General features: G+C 43.6%; 1 protein-coding gene and 1 long non-coding RNA gene across 5 annotated transcripts in view; one reads left to right on the top strand and one right to left on the bottom strand.

The window, feature by feature from the left end:
• Positions 1 to 2,074: 2,074 nt before the first annotated feature.
• On the bottom strand, positions 2,075 to 7,082 carry LOC138417432 (uncharacterized). The gene is made up of 2 exons (XR_011248127.1): positions 6,673 to 7,082; positions 2,075 to 2,375 (listed from the first exon to the last, which is right to left on the bottom strand). It is a non-coding gene; the product is annotated as an uncharacterized lncRNA (long non-coding RNA).
• Positions 7,064 to 14,761, top strand: part of NMT2 (N-myristoyltransferase 2) — a 57,556-nt gene continuing 49,858 nt past the window's right edge. The window contains exon 1 of one of the 4 annotated variants that reach the window (XM_069547556.1): positions 7,064 to 7,392. In XM_069547556.1, coding sequence (XP_069403657.1) covers positions 7,283 to 7,392 — 110 coding nt within the window. In that variant the 5' untranslated portion in view covers positions 7,064 to 7,282. The remainder of the gene's footprint in view (positions 7,393 to 14,761) is intronic. The other 3 variants (XR_011248126.1, XM_069547558.1, XM_069547557.1) reach the window with 3 other exon arrangements.

The raw sequence follows: 14,761 nt of genomic DNA, 5'->3' as shown, positions 1-14,761 counted from the left end.
AACTAAAGAGGACCATTTGAACATTTGGTCTTTAACAAGGCAGAAAAACCAATGGACAGTGATAAATCATTAGTTTTCTCCATTGGAACTATAAGTGCTGCCATGCTCTGTGGGAGGCCTAGCCTCGTGGTAATTCTATGCATATATGTAGTGCTTGAACATCTCTGAAATAGTTTCTCTGGCACCACTTTCTACTGTTTCATTTAGTGTAATGCCCTCCAGATCCATCTGTTTTGCTGCAAATGGCAAATTTCAGTTCTTTCTACAGCTGAGTAAGACTCCATTGTGTATATATGCCACATTTTCATCCATTCATCTCCTGATGGACTCTCCATTTGCTTCCATATCTTGGCAACTGTAGCTAATGCTACTATGAGCACTGGGGTGCATGTATCTTTGCAAATTAGTGTTTTTCCTGAAGTCCGGTTGATTTACAATATTATGTCAGTTTCAGGTGTACATTCAGGATCCAATGTTTTTATAGATTATACTCCATTTAAAGTTATTACAAAATAATGGCTCTATTTCCCTGTGCTGTATAGTATGTCCTTTTAGCTTGTTTATTTTAAACACAGTAGTTTGAGTGTCTTAATCCTCTACCCCATCTCACCTTTTCCCCCTTCCTCCCACCCACTGGTAACCACTAGTTTGCCCTCGATATCTGTGAGTCTGTTTCTGTTCTTTTTCTATAAGTTAGGCTATGAGGACTAAACAGCTGTAACATCAAGCATTGACTTCTTTCAATGATCAAATCAGTTTCCTCTGTTGATGGTCACACAATGTACCACCAATAGGGAAGACTCTGGTGTGAAAGGGGCAAGTTGAGGTCAATGAGGATGAAAGAACATATTAATAGTTAGGGATTCCCCTGGTGGTCCAGCAGCTAAGACTCTGAGCTCCCAGTGCAGGGGGGCTGGGTTCCATCCCCGGTCGGGGAACTAGATCCCACATACTGCAACTAAGAGTTCACATGCTGCCAGGTCCCATGTGTCACATCTAAGACTTGGCGCTGCCAAATAAATTCAGAAAAACAATTAGCACCAACTCATTTCAATGCTGAGTAAACAGCTAAAGTGTCCCTCCCGAGTGGATGAGAAGGATAACCTAAGAAAGCTCTGTGAGTGAATGGTTGATTTTAATGAAAAAGGATGACTTTAATCACTTTGTACAAATTTCTGTAAAAGCATTCTCCAATTCAGAATTTTTACAAATTCAACCAGGCTATAACCCTCAACAAACTTTAACAATGAGGTTTTATTGTATGCAAATCTTTCACATGAGCCTCTTCCCTGGCTATAAACACAAAGAGGGATTTGAATCTAACTATAGTTTCTTCTTCAAAGGGTGGTACTGTTTTTGCTAGGAGACACTATTTATGAATAAATAAAATGATACATAGGCCTAGGATTTGGCTCTTTTTATTTTTATAAAATCAAATGGGTATGCTTTTTCTTTAGTCACTGCTTTCACCCATGCTTTCAACTCTCCCTTTCCCACCCTTAGTGATATCTTGGGCAGACTCCAGGGCTTTCAGTGACTTCAGGTATTAAAAACTCACTCCAGTCACATGCAGTTGGAATCTTTAATCTTTGGTCCAGTGCCAAGTCCACCCCCACCTTTTGATTCCAGTGTTTGCCAGCGGCTCAGAGGATCTCCCCACATGCCCATCCTCTGGCTCTTCTAGAGCCCATGGGGTAGGGAAGAGGGACTAGAGAAAGACAGTGTAACCTGTTCGACTTAATCGGTACAAATATAATCTCCTCTCGGTGATCAGCGCCCACTGACATGCTGCAACATCTCTGGCAGGTTCCTCGGCACCCACTCAGGCCCTACCTTGTTCCACAGGGAGCAAGCCAGACTCACCCACAGTGAAGTTTCATATGTAACTGGTCTGCAGTTCTCAGGGTGACATCACCCTGCTGGTTTGAACAAGTAGGAAAGCGTTTCAGCAGAATCATAAGCAGCAGGAGGTGAAAACCACACTCACACTGATCCCAAGAAGTGCTGCTCAAATGCACAATTGCAAAAGGTAAGGCGCAGTCATAGCTTCCTTCACAATTAGAAATGGAGTCACTTTTTAAAATGTATATAATTTTATTTATTTAGGGCTGTGCTGGCTCTTTGCTGCTGTGCAGGCTTTCTCTAGCTGCAGAGCAGGAATACTCTTTTTGTGGTACGTGGAATTCTCATTGTGGTGGCTTCTCTTGATGCAGAGCACGGGCTCTAGGGCGCTCAGGCTTCAGTAGTTGTGGTGCATGAACTTAGTTGCTCCTCAGCATGTGCGATCTTCCCAGACCAGGGATCAAACCCATGTCTCCTGCATTGTCAGGTGGATTTTAGTACTGAGCCACCAGGGAAGCCCAGAAATGGAGTCACTTTAAAATAAAATAAGATCACGTCAACCTGAGTGTAAAGCAGACCAGCTATTAGGAAGAGTTAACACAATGCCAAAGTAAGAGACATTGTTTTTGTGAGCACAGAGTGGAATGTGCAGATTATCAACCTGGCAGGAGTCTTTTTCCGACAGACCTGATATGTAGACAGTTATCACGGTTGATGACAAAGAATGTGTCCATCTTTAAGATTTTCTTTCAGTCTTTGCTTTCCTGTAGCTTATCAGTTAGTTATTGATGCAGAAAAAAACCACACTGCACAACTTAATGGCTTTAAACAATAACCATGGATTCTTTCTCACACATCTATGGGTCATCTAGGCAGTTATGCTGATCTCAGTGGGGCTTGCATATGTGTCCGTGGTCGGCTGGTGGACTGACCGAGAAGGGGAGAGCCCAGGAGGGAAAGCGTTCCACTGGGCAGAGCAGGTCATGCAAACCCTCTCAAGACTAGATCCCTTTAACATTCCCTTTGGCCAAAATTTATTAGTTGTCTTATTAATGAAGATGATGTATGCCAGACACATGGGGCTTCCCAGGTGGTACTAGTGGTAAAGAACACGCCTGCCAATGCAGGAGGCGTAAGAGACGCTGGTTCAATCCCTGGGTCAGGAAGATCCCTTGGAGGAGGGCATGGCAACCCACTCCTGTGTTCTTGCTGGGAAATCCCAGAGACAGAGGAACCTAGCAGGCTACAGTCCATGGGGTTGCAAAGTCGGACACGACTGAAGTGACTTAGCATGCATTCTAGATACACACCCTGTATCATCAGAATTTTTTTTTTTTTTTTGCTGGAATGAGATAGAGGAAGCAGAAGGGTATATTCTATGTGCCAAAACTGCCACATCATCACTTCTGCTGAATTTTGTTGGTCATCCTAAAATCAAACAGTAGGAACATTGGTTCCATCTCTTGATGGAATGACAATGACAAGGATGGAGATTTGAATTCATGCCTTTGCAGCGAATTTATCAATCTGCCTTCTGGCCAGTTAGTCACATCTTTCTTCTTTTTAAAAAATATTATTTATTTTAGTTGGCTTCTTCGGGTCTTAGTGGTAGCACTCAGGAGCTTTCACTGTGGTGCACGGACTCTCTAGTTTGCGGCACATGGGCTCAGTAGTTGTGGCACAAAGAGCTCAGTTTCTCCACAGCATGTGAAATCTTAGTTCCCTGACCAGGGATCAACCCCCAACAAAACTCCCCAACATCTCATCCAAATTATAGCATCAACCTCAAAGTTCAGGATCTTATGATTTGCAATACAGTGCAATATTTTTCATACAGTAGAATATCATTCAGCCTTAGAAAGGAAGAAAATTCTGATACGTGGTACAACACAGAAGAACCTAGAGGACATTTTGCTAAGGGAAATAAGCTGGTCACAAAAAGACTGCATAATTCCATTTATACAAGGAATCTAGACTGGTCAAATTCACAGGGATAGAAAGTAGTCAGATTCATAGGTGGGTGCCAGGGGCTGGGGAGAGGGGTGAATGGGGAGTTGTTTAATGGTTATAGTCACAGTTTTGCAAGATGTGAAAGTTCTGGAGATGGGCTTGCACAACAATGTCAATGTACTTAATGCTACTGAATTGTATACTTAGAAACAGTTAAGATGGTAAATTTTATGTTGCATGTATTAGAGCACAGTTTTTTAAAGCAAAAAGTTACAGCAGTTTAAATAAAACAAGACTAATTATACAACTATGATCTTACATCTATAATAAGAGATGAGTCAAGCAGGATAGGAAATTTCCAAGAGCCTCTTTTAACACACTAGTAACCACTGTGCAGTAGTCTCTTCCCCCAAAAAAATCTTGGATCTGAGGTTCGAAGGATACCATCTGGTTCCAGTCCCCCAAACTCTGGGATTAAAATAGGGAAAAGCAGCCATAATTTTTAGAAATATAGTGAGTTTTTATGCATTGTTGTTGTTCAGTCACTCAGTCGTGTCTGACTCTTTGAGACTCCATGGATAGCAGTATGCCAGGCATACTGTTAAATCCTATTGTTTCTATGCACAACAATAGCATTTAAGAACGTCAGGGTCATCTGCAAACTCTATCCTGCTTCAAATGATTAATGATGACACACATTCGTATTATGTAATACATCCATCTACTGCTGATATTGATGATCACCTGTGCCAACTTCTTTCCATTCTGGGGAACATGTTCCCTATTTATCATTGCTTTCCAGTGTTCAACTGGTTTTTGATACTCTCATTTTATTTCTCCAGAATTATTTGTTTTCTTACTCTTTTTTGAGAGGTTCTTAGGTGACATTTCTTGAGAATTCAGATAAATATGTGTGTGCTGAGGTTCCTTTGGTCTTTTTTTAATTGGAGTATAATTGTTTCACAATGTTGTGTTAGTTTCTATTGTACAACAAAGTGAATCAGCTATATGTATACGTATATCCCCTCCTTCTTGGACCTCCTCCCACCCCTCACCCCCCACCATCCTTCTAGGTCATCACAGAGCACCGAGCTGAGCTCCCTATGCTACATCGCAGGTTCCCACTATTTTACACATGGTGTATATACATCAGTCCTAATCTGCATTTCAACCCCCCTCCCATCCCTGTCCACATGTCCATTTTCCACCCCTATGTCTCTTCTCCTGCCCTGCAAGTAGGTTCATCTGTGCCATTTTTCTAGATTCCACATATATGCATCAATATACAATATTTTTGCCTTTCTGACTTACTTCACTCTGTTTGACAGACTCTAGGTCCATCCACATCTCCACAAATGACCCAATCTTGTTCCTTTTTATGGCTGAGTAATATTCTATTGTGTATATGCACGACATCTTTATCCATTCATCTGTTAACGGACATTTAGGTTGCTTCCATGTCCTGTAAATAGGGCTGCAATGAATATTGGGGTAAATGTGTTTCTTTCCATCATGGTTTTCTCAGGATAAATGCCCAGTAGTGGGATTGCTGGGTCATATGGTAGTTCTATTTTTAGCTTTTTAAGGAACCTCCATACTTTTGTCCATATGGCTGCATCAATTTGCATTCCCATCAACAGTGCAAGAGGGTTCCCTTTTCTCCATACCCTCTCCAGCATTTATTGTTTGTAGAGGTTTTCTTTCCGACTGGTGTGAGGTAGTTTTGATTTGCATTTCTCTTTTCTAGAGAACCCTTCCAGTAGCTTATAGCAACTGATCTGATTAGCTCTTGGTCAGGATTCTGCTGGTTACCCAACCAGGTTACCATTATCCAACCTTCACATCCAGAGGGAGGAACCAAAGGAAATTCACTGATCTATATTTGCCTAAAGTTTGAAGCCAGAGCTCACATGTGACTTTTGGTTTCAGGAATCATTGCAATTGTGAAAGAAAGCCTGTATTTCTTTCGTGGTTTGGCCCCATTTTCCACTTCTTTCAGAACCTTTGCAGGCTCAGCCTCAGGCAGTCATAAAAGTCTGGGGAACTTTGAAATCACTCTACAATTTTTGTTTTTAGGTACTTCTATCATTTGAAGGGCATGGTCTTGCTTGTGGGGAAAAAGCAGAAGCCACAAAATGTTCTCAATATCTTTTGCAAAAAAAAAAAAAAGGACCCACACCAAAAATTACAGGTAGCTTTTTAAAGTCTCTTTTCCCTCACTGGGCATTTCTGATAACTATCTTTCCACTGCCTTTGTAAAACCATGCCCGCTTTCCATATCCTAGTGGGACCCTGAACTCTGTCCATGAACGGAGAACAAACGGAAGGACCGGGGGGTGTACAGAGCGCAACAGCAAACAAGGCTTTGGACTTAATGTGCCTTTTCTTTAGCAATCCATGGAGTGCCTCCTTACCCTCCTGCCTTCACCGGGAGAGACACGGAACCATTTCAGCTTAGAAGGCCACCCACTTCTGGTTGGAGGTTTAGGTCATAACCTTCACTTGAAGATGCCAGAATGGCGCCCCTGACACTCTTCAAGCCCCATTTCCCCCAAGGTGGCTGTTGTGGAGTAAGCTGTCCAGCAAAAAAAGGGGCAGCTCCACACTGTTCTCTGTCAAGAGTTTTAGGGCCATGAGTCCCGCTGGAATGGACAGGTGGGAAGGCTGGAAGCACTCTGTTTAGACTTTGACTTTACAGTACACTGGACAGAGACGTATGAAAGGAAATCTTTACAAAGATTTCAAATCTTTACAAAGATTACAAGGATTTCTTTACAAATCTTTACAAAATGAAATCTTTACAAAGACGTATGAAATGAAATCCCTTTACAAAGGGATGGGGTTTGGGTTCTGGAAATCAGTGGTCTGAGCACGGCCTACCCCTGAGTGTGAATTTCCTGCAGAGTTGAAAGCTCTTCTTAATATGAACAGATGTAAAATCGCGTTGTCTATTCTCCAAAAACGAAGACTCAGGATTTGGGGTCAGCGGGTTGCGGCGTTCAGAAGACTGAGGCGTGTTCCAGGGCTACGCCCCTGCGCACAGTGCGTGTCGCTGTCCCGCGCGCCCCCAACTCCGGACGGCGGGGGCGCGCACCGCCCCCAAACCAGGCACAGAGGGGCTGGGCGGAGCGAGGCTGGGCGGGGCGGAGCGAGGCTGGGCGGGGCGGAGCGAGGCTGGGCGGGGCGGAGCGAGGCTGGGCGGGGCGGAGCGAGGCTGGGCGGGGCGGAGCGAGGCTGGGCGGGGCGGAGCGAGGCTGGGCGGGGCGAGGCTGGACTGGGCGGGGCGGGGCGCAGCGCGGCGGGGCGGGGCGAGGCGGGACAGAACGGGGCGAGGCGGGGCGGAACGAAGGTGAGGCGGGGCAGAGTGGGCGGGCGCGCCCGGAGGAGACGGCGAGCTGCGCTAGAGGGAGCTTCTCCTGCTACCGCCTTCGCCGCGCCCGCCCCCCGCGCTCGCGCCCTCCAGCGCCGCCTCCCAGCCCGCGCCGCCGAGATGGCGGAGGACAGCGAGTCCGCGGCCAGCCAACAGAGCCTGGAGCTGGACGACCAGGACACGTGCGGGATCGACGGGGACAATGAGGAAGAGACGGAGCACACCAAAGGGTAGGCGCGCCCGGGCTCCGCGCGGACGTCGGCTCCGGGGCGGCCGGGCCCCCGCGTGGCTTTCGCGCGGCTCCGGGGCGGCTGGAGGTCCGGGGGTGCGGCTCGCGAGGGGAGCTGGGCGGAGGGGGCGAGGCCGCGGGTGGGCGAAGGGGCGCCGGGACCAGCCACGCCGCTGTCACCCGCTGGCCTCGCGCGTCCGAGTCCCAGCCTGCGTGTGACTTGGTGGCACCGAGGGGAACGCAACGCCCTTCCCTTTGTGGCGGCCCGGCCGGTGGGAAGTGGTTCTCCTCTCTCCTCTCTCCTCTCCTTGTCATCCTCCTCCGAAGTCCTCCCAGACCGTCCCACCCCTCCCCCAGCCGCCACCACCTCAGGGAGAACTAGCCTCCGATGGCGGGGAGCAGTTTGAGATTTGCCCTTACCGGCTTCCGCGGCTCTGGCGGGGGAGCTGCGGAAAGTTGTGCTGCCCTGGCTGCCTTGCCCCGCGCGGACCCGGGCAGGGGGCGCCGGGGGTCCGGCCGGGTTCCTGGGGTCGCTCAGGTCCGCCGCCGCCGAGCGACTCCGCATCTCTGGAGCGGTCCCGACCCAAATTTCAACTCAGTCTTGGGGGGTCGCTCCCGCCTACCCGACCAGATCCTGTTTGCTGTTTGATGTCCAAAGACACGCTTTTTAACACCTGATCGGGTTTCTTCTTCCTTTAACTGGCTCCCATTCTCCCCCGCTGCAGACTTAATTCATTCTCCTTTGGGGGGAAAAGATTGCTTCCGGTGAAGGGGGTATTGAAGTTCTGTTTTTATAGATAGGGGGGTCATTTTAAATCCCAGCTTGTGTTTACATTAATTACCCTTTTACCCAGTTGGATTCGAACTATGCTCTGGCGCCTAGCACTCATCCCTTTAGAAGTGAGATTTTGCAAACCATGGTGACTGGGGAAGAAGTGGGTCAGCTTAAAAACATGATAGGGAGGCCTTAGTCACAGATGGCTTATTTATTCAGTTCATGGAGAGGATTCTTTAAATGATTGATGATTTAAAGTGTGGAGTATTTACATTCTATTTAACGTCTGCTTGGAGATTTATTTAAGACAGGAACTTTGAGTTTTAAAGTGTTATAAAATATTAAAAAAGATCAAGAAAGGGAAAAGCTGACTAAATGTATCTTTCATTGGCATGAATATTTTTCAGTGGCAGCTGCAAGTACAGAATGTTAGAATTCTAGTCTGAATATTTTTTTTTAAGAGAGGAAAGGAAATTCTGCAGACATCTGAGCTCCAGTTCTGTTTATGCAGTGATAGAAATTTGTCTATGATAGATAGCTAAATATAGATATGTTATTGAAACAATGGCACTAGTGCCAGAAATGGGCACAGATGCAAATGTGCTGAGTTACACCCTAAACTTTAGCACCTGTCTTTCTAGCAAAATCCTTGACAGTCTGTCTTCTCCCCTGTATTGTCTGTTTGTTGTTCTTCATCCTTTTGAAGGTTTGATTATGTACTTTTTTGCTTATATAGTCAAGAATGTCACATGGTACAGAAAATTACTCACCTGTGTAGCGGGTGATGGGGAAGCTGCCCCCAGGAACCTTGCAGTTCCCACACTCACACCGAGAAGCATATCCATGGCTTCTTCCAAGGTTTTCAATTTAGTGCTTTGGCACATTAATTATACATTAGCACAGTTAGTCGAAATTAGAGCTGCTCAATGGACTGAAATATTTTACCCAAGAACAGATACCATGATTTAAGCTTCTAGAAGGAAGAAATTGTTGTAATGGGTTTATTGTAGTCTATTAAAATGTAAGGAGATCAGTAAAAATCCAAGTGGCTGTGCTAGTTGGACCACTTTTTTGGATTTGAATTCAGATGGCATGTGCCAAATATGGGGGAGTAATTGTGTTTTATTTGGCTAGGCTACTGATGGTATGGCTCAGTGGAAACCTAGATTTTTTTTTTCTTAAGTAGCTCAAGTTTATAAATGTTAAATTTTTTTTTTTTTAATTTTTAGTTTTTTATTTTTTAAATTTTAAAATCTTTAATTCTTACATGCATTCCCAAACATGAACCCCCCTCCCACCTCCCTCCCCAGAACATCTTTCTGGGTCATCCCCATGCACCAGCCCCAAGCATGCTGCATCCTGCGTCAGACATAGACTGGCGATTCAATTCACATGATAGTATACATGTTAGAATGTCATTCTCCCAAATCATCCCACCCTCTCCCTCTCCCTCTGAGTCCAAAAGTCCATTATACACATCTGTGTCTCTTTCCCTGTCTTGCATACAGGGTCATCATTGCCATCTTCCTAAATTCCATATATATGTGTTAGTATACTGTATTGGTGTTTTTCTTTCTGGCTTACTTCACTCTGTATAATCGGCTCCAGTTTCATCCATCTCATCAGAACTGATTCAAATGAATTCTTTTTAACGGCTGAGTAATACTCCATTGTGTATATGTACCACAGCTTTCTTATCCATTCATCTGCTGATGGACATCTAGGTTGTTTCCATGTCCTGGCTATTATAAACAGTGCTGCGATGAACATTGGGGTACATGTGTCTCTTTCAATTCTGGTTTCCTCGGTGTGTATGCCCAGAAGTGGGATTGCTGGGTCATAAGGTAGTTCTATTTGCAATTTTTTAAGGAATCTCCACACTGTTCTCCACAGTGGCTGTACTAGTTTGCATTCCCACCAACAGTGTAGGAGGGTTCCCTTTTCTCCACACCCTCTCCAGCATTTATTGCTTGCAGATTTTTGGATCGCAGCCATTCTGACTGGTGTGAAGTGGTACCTCATTGTGGTTTTGATTTGCTAAATGTTAAAATTTGAAAAACACTTCTTTTCTACACCTGGCCTCTTCATTCTACACCAGTTGAAATCAGGTGACAAATAATGAGGCTTTGAAGGAATGGATATTTTAAAGGTGAATGATCACTGTGAAGCCACTAGGGTCAGTGGGGTCAGTACACAGAGCAGTCATTCACTAAATAGTATACTTGTGGCCTGAAAGAATTAATTTACTCTACTGTTGAGTATAATGTATTTACTTACTGTCTTACACATATTAAAACTAGAGCCTCAGGAGAAACGTGTGCTCAGTCTTGTCCAGCTCTGTGCAACTTAATGGACTGTAGCCCACCAGGCTCCTCTGTCCATGGGATTTTCCAGGCAACGACACTGGAGTGGGGTGCCATGTCTTCCTTCAGGGGATGTCCCCAAACCAGGGATCGAACCTGTGACTCCTGCATCGCAGGTGGATTCTTTTAAATTAGCATTTAAGTTGGCAGCAGAACCAAATCTCTCTCTTTGCTTTACAAACACTGACTTTCAAAGTGCATATTTCCTGGACAAATTGATGTGTCTCATCCCCTTTTCACTCAGAGAACTTTCCTCTCATTATTCACTGTGGTGAATAGTTACCAAGAATATTTACGTAGGGAATAAAATAAGCATATATGACGATGTCTTTGTTGGCAGATAAGTGACTGAACTATCCCCTAGGGTAGATCTGAAATAGTTTTTGTATTTGAGGGTTATTCTCAGACATTTTAAATATATTATTTTTCTTGCAGAAATTAAAGATCTGGCATTTGGGAAAGTTTAAAATTTTTAAATTCTTTTAACAGAGACCCTAACCTCTCTCTTTTCTTGCCTCCAGTTTAAGGGGGGAATATTGGAAGCTACTCTGTGTACCGTGTCATTAGTTCTGATTTTGTTGTTGATCTTCTCTTTAGTCAACTGTAGGGTCTGTGGGAAGATGCAGAAAATTACTAGAATTCTCAATATATTTTTCTTATCATGGAAAACTTAAGGGATAATTCAAAACTGCTCTTTCTGAAATGTGATCTGTTATCCACGGCGCTACTGGTAAAGAACTGGCTTGCCAACGCAGGAGACAGGAGAGACGCAGGTTTGATCCAGGGTCGGGAAGATCCCCTGGAAGAGGGCATGGCAAGCCACTCTAATATTCTTGCCTGGAAAATCCCATGTACAGAGGAACCTGGTGGGCTGCAGTCCGTGGAGTAGCAAAGAGTTGGACACAATCAAAGAGACTCAACACACACATACATTAATATTGTAAATCTAAATGGAAAGGTGAGCTAACAACTTTTGCTCAAGCAACCTCCTGATTTGGGAAATAACATTTAAAATGATCAAAGATTTCCATCTGAAAGGATGCTATCACTCTGGGGCTCAGAACACACTTCTTGCAGGGCTTGGCCAAACTCTAGAAAGTCTGTAAGTATATTGGACACATGCTGTGCTATCTTCAAATTATTTATTAACCCAAGTGTACATGGTAGATATATACAAGTTAAAGTCAGTTACTAGGTTAACCCAGGGTTTGTAACCAAGTTCAAGAAAGAGATTGGTTGGTTGGTCTATGGTTACTCCCATTGAAACTATATTAATGACTTTTACTTATTGTAAGAGTAATATGCTTAATGAAAATACAAACAGTAAGATATATGGCGAAAGAAAGCCCCTTAGTCATCTTACTTCTTAGAGATACCACTATTAACCATGTAATTTATTCTTATATATATTTATATATATATACACACGCACATATATTTACATAAGTAAGATCATACATTATGTAGATGCTTTTGTTATTTTTTATTTTTCACTGACTCAGTCAGTGTTTCTATATTTATATGCACGTGTGCACAGTCATGTCTGGCTCTTTGGGACCCTGTGTACCGTAACCCACCAGGCTCCTACGTCTATGGGATTCACTCCAAGCAAGAATACTGGAGTGGGTTGCCATGCCCTCCTCCAGGGTATCTTCCTGACCCAGGGATCGAATCTGAGTACCCTGTGTCCCCTGCATTGGCAGGTGGATTCTTTACCACTGAGCCACCTGGGTACCCCTTTGTATATTTATATGTGTATGTAAATGTATATTTAACATAAATAGGATCATACTTTATATAGACTCATATTACCTTGTATTTTGCACTGGCTGTGAGTGTTGTATGCTAGACTGTTCTGCTATGATGAAAATATCTGATACAGAGATGACTGGCCACTTGAAATGGGACAGTGTGAGGCACTGAATTTTAAATTTTATTCCATTTTAATTTGAAACTATTAGAATTTAATAGCCACATGTGGGTCGTGGCCATTGTGTTAAACAGCTCAGATCATATCTGCCTTTGAATTTTGTAAGCCTTCTTGGTATTCAGAATACTTCCTCATTCTTTTCTTGTGTTTTACAGAATATGTCAAGTTTCCATACATCCTTTATTTTTTTCTCCTCTAATGATTGAGGAGCTCTATATCCTATTTTTCTTCTTCTGGTAATTACTATTAAAGTTCTAACAAGGGTGCTTTTTTCCTGTATTTCTCTATCAATGTAAAAACTTAACCAATGTTTAAAATGTTCTACTACCAAACAAGACAAACTGTATAGGATATTTGGATTTCTCCTTCCTTTATATATCCTAGGTTTTGTTGAAATAATCTGGGATTTTAATTCCATCTGGCTTCTTTTCTTTTTGCCCTTGTATTATAATAAAACTTTTTTCTTAACTGTTGTGTTATATTCACATCCATAGTTTAAAAAATGTCTTAAACCGTCTTGACAGCTTTACTGCTTTTATTGCTAACCACTATTTCTTATAAACTGCACCCTCTCCTTTCTTCTTTTGAGTATTTTCTCATTTAATTTTTTTATTAGAGTGTGTGGATGATATATTTTCTAACCTCCTATATGTCTGAAGATGCTTTTTTTGCATGAGCCAGAGTCTGGATGCAAGCATAATTCTGTGATGATCGTTTTCCTTCAAGCTCTGTAAACATTATTTTATTATCTTTTTATATCTTTCAGCATTTAGTGGAACAGATGTTTCTCTGCCTGTCTGCTTCTCTTTCTTTTATAGGCAACCATATTCATTTTCTTTGTTTTGCCTTGTTTTCAGTCTAGAAGCTGCTGGGATTTTTCTCCTCATTTTTCTAAAAACCAAGGGTTTCCATATCATTTTACTTTCCAGGATCACTCTTTTCTCTACTATCTAACAAAATGGCTCAAGCTCATACATATTCCTGGGGGTCTTGTGGCTGCTGAGGTTTTCATGGTCCTCCAGCACATCCTTGTGGCCCCTGTCTCCCCCATCACTAGCTCTGAATGCTTTGGGTCCTGTAGCATTTCTCCCTAGACTTTTTTTTTTTTTCACATAATGAGAACCAAAGATGATATTTAATTGGAATGAGAAGAGAAAACAGATTATAAATTTAAAAATCTGAGAAATACTACAAGTGTAATTATATCCAGAGAAACATCATGTTTTAAATTATAACTGTCTGACACATCTTTATAATACAATTTTATTTACATTTTGGCTGATTAGTTTCTGCTTGCTTTTTATGTGAGATGATTTTGTAATATTTTCTTTGGAGGGGTTATGCAGATAATCCAATGTTTCTTTTAACATGGTTGATTAAAATTTGTTTGACAGTTTGATAGTTGGGATTCTTAAGTATTGTTGTTGTTTAGTCACTAAGTCGTGTCTGACTCTTTGTGACCCCATGGGCTGTAGCCCTCCAGTCTCCTCTGTCCATGGGATTCTCAGGCAAGAATACTAGAGTGGGTTGTCATTTCCTTCTCCACTCCCTAGACCTTTGACCCTGAGTGGAATACAGTTAATTCTGTTCCCTCCCACCTCCCCCACCAAGAACCACTAAATAGCGTTAGATAAAGGTTTTGTGACTCTAGAGGGTAGGGTTTGACTATTGGTTGTTCAGTCGCTTAGTTGTGTCAGACTCTGCAACCCCATGGACTGCATCACTCCAGGTTTCCCTGACCTTCACCATCTCCTGGAGCTTGCTCAAACTCACGTCCATTGAATCAGTGATGCCATCCAACCGTCTCGTCCTCTGTTGTCCCCTTCTTCTGCCTTGTCTTTCCCAGCATCAGGGTCTTTCCGATGAATCAGGTTTGACTATAGCCTAAGGCAGAAAACAAGTTCAAATTCAATGTCAGACATCATTGTTCTCCTAAGGAATTCAGTGGCATCCTTTCCACCCCACCTGCAGTAGGTCACAGCCTCCTGCAGTGCCCCTCTGAGAGTGGTCTCTTAATCCTCCCACTTCCGCCTCTTCTCCAAGTTCAAAGTCCAGCTCCATCACCTTTCTTTCATGACGCTTTCCCCAGTCATTGTAACTGAGGGTGACAACCCCTGGCAAAGGCTCTGTGGCCCTTACCCAGCGCATCCTTCACCCAGTGCCTCTGCACCCGCCACACCCCCAGCCATCTTCTCAGCCATCTGCTCAGGCAGACCCTTGTTTTACCAGAAGGAAGCTCTGGCTCACAGGTAAGTGACTGGTCACAGGGCCACATGGTGCACCGTAGGCAGGAGAGCGGACC

This window comes from Ovis canadensis, chromosome 13 (genome assembly GCF_042477335.2).
Source record: "Ovis canadensis isolate MfBH-ARS-UI-01 breed Bighorn chromosome 13, ARS-UI_OviCan_v2, whole genome shotgun sequence".
NCBI classification, from domain to species: domain Eukaryota; kingdom Metazoa; phylum Chordata; class Mammalia; order Artiodactyla; family Bovidae; genus Ovis; species Ovis canadensis.
Note: the sequence above shows the minus strand (reverse complement) of the source record. Positions and strands in the feature narration are given on the sequence as shown.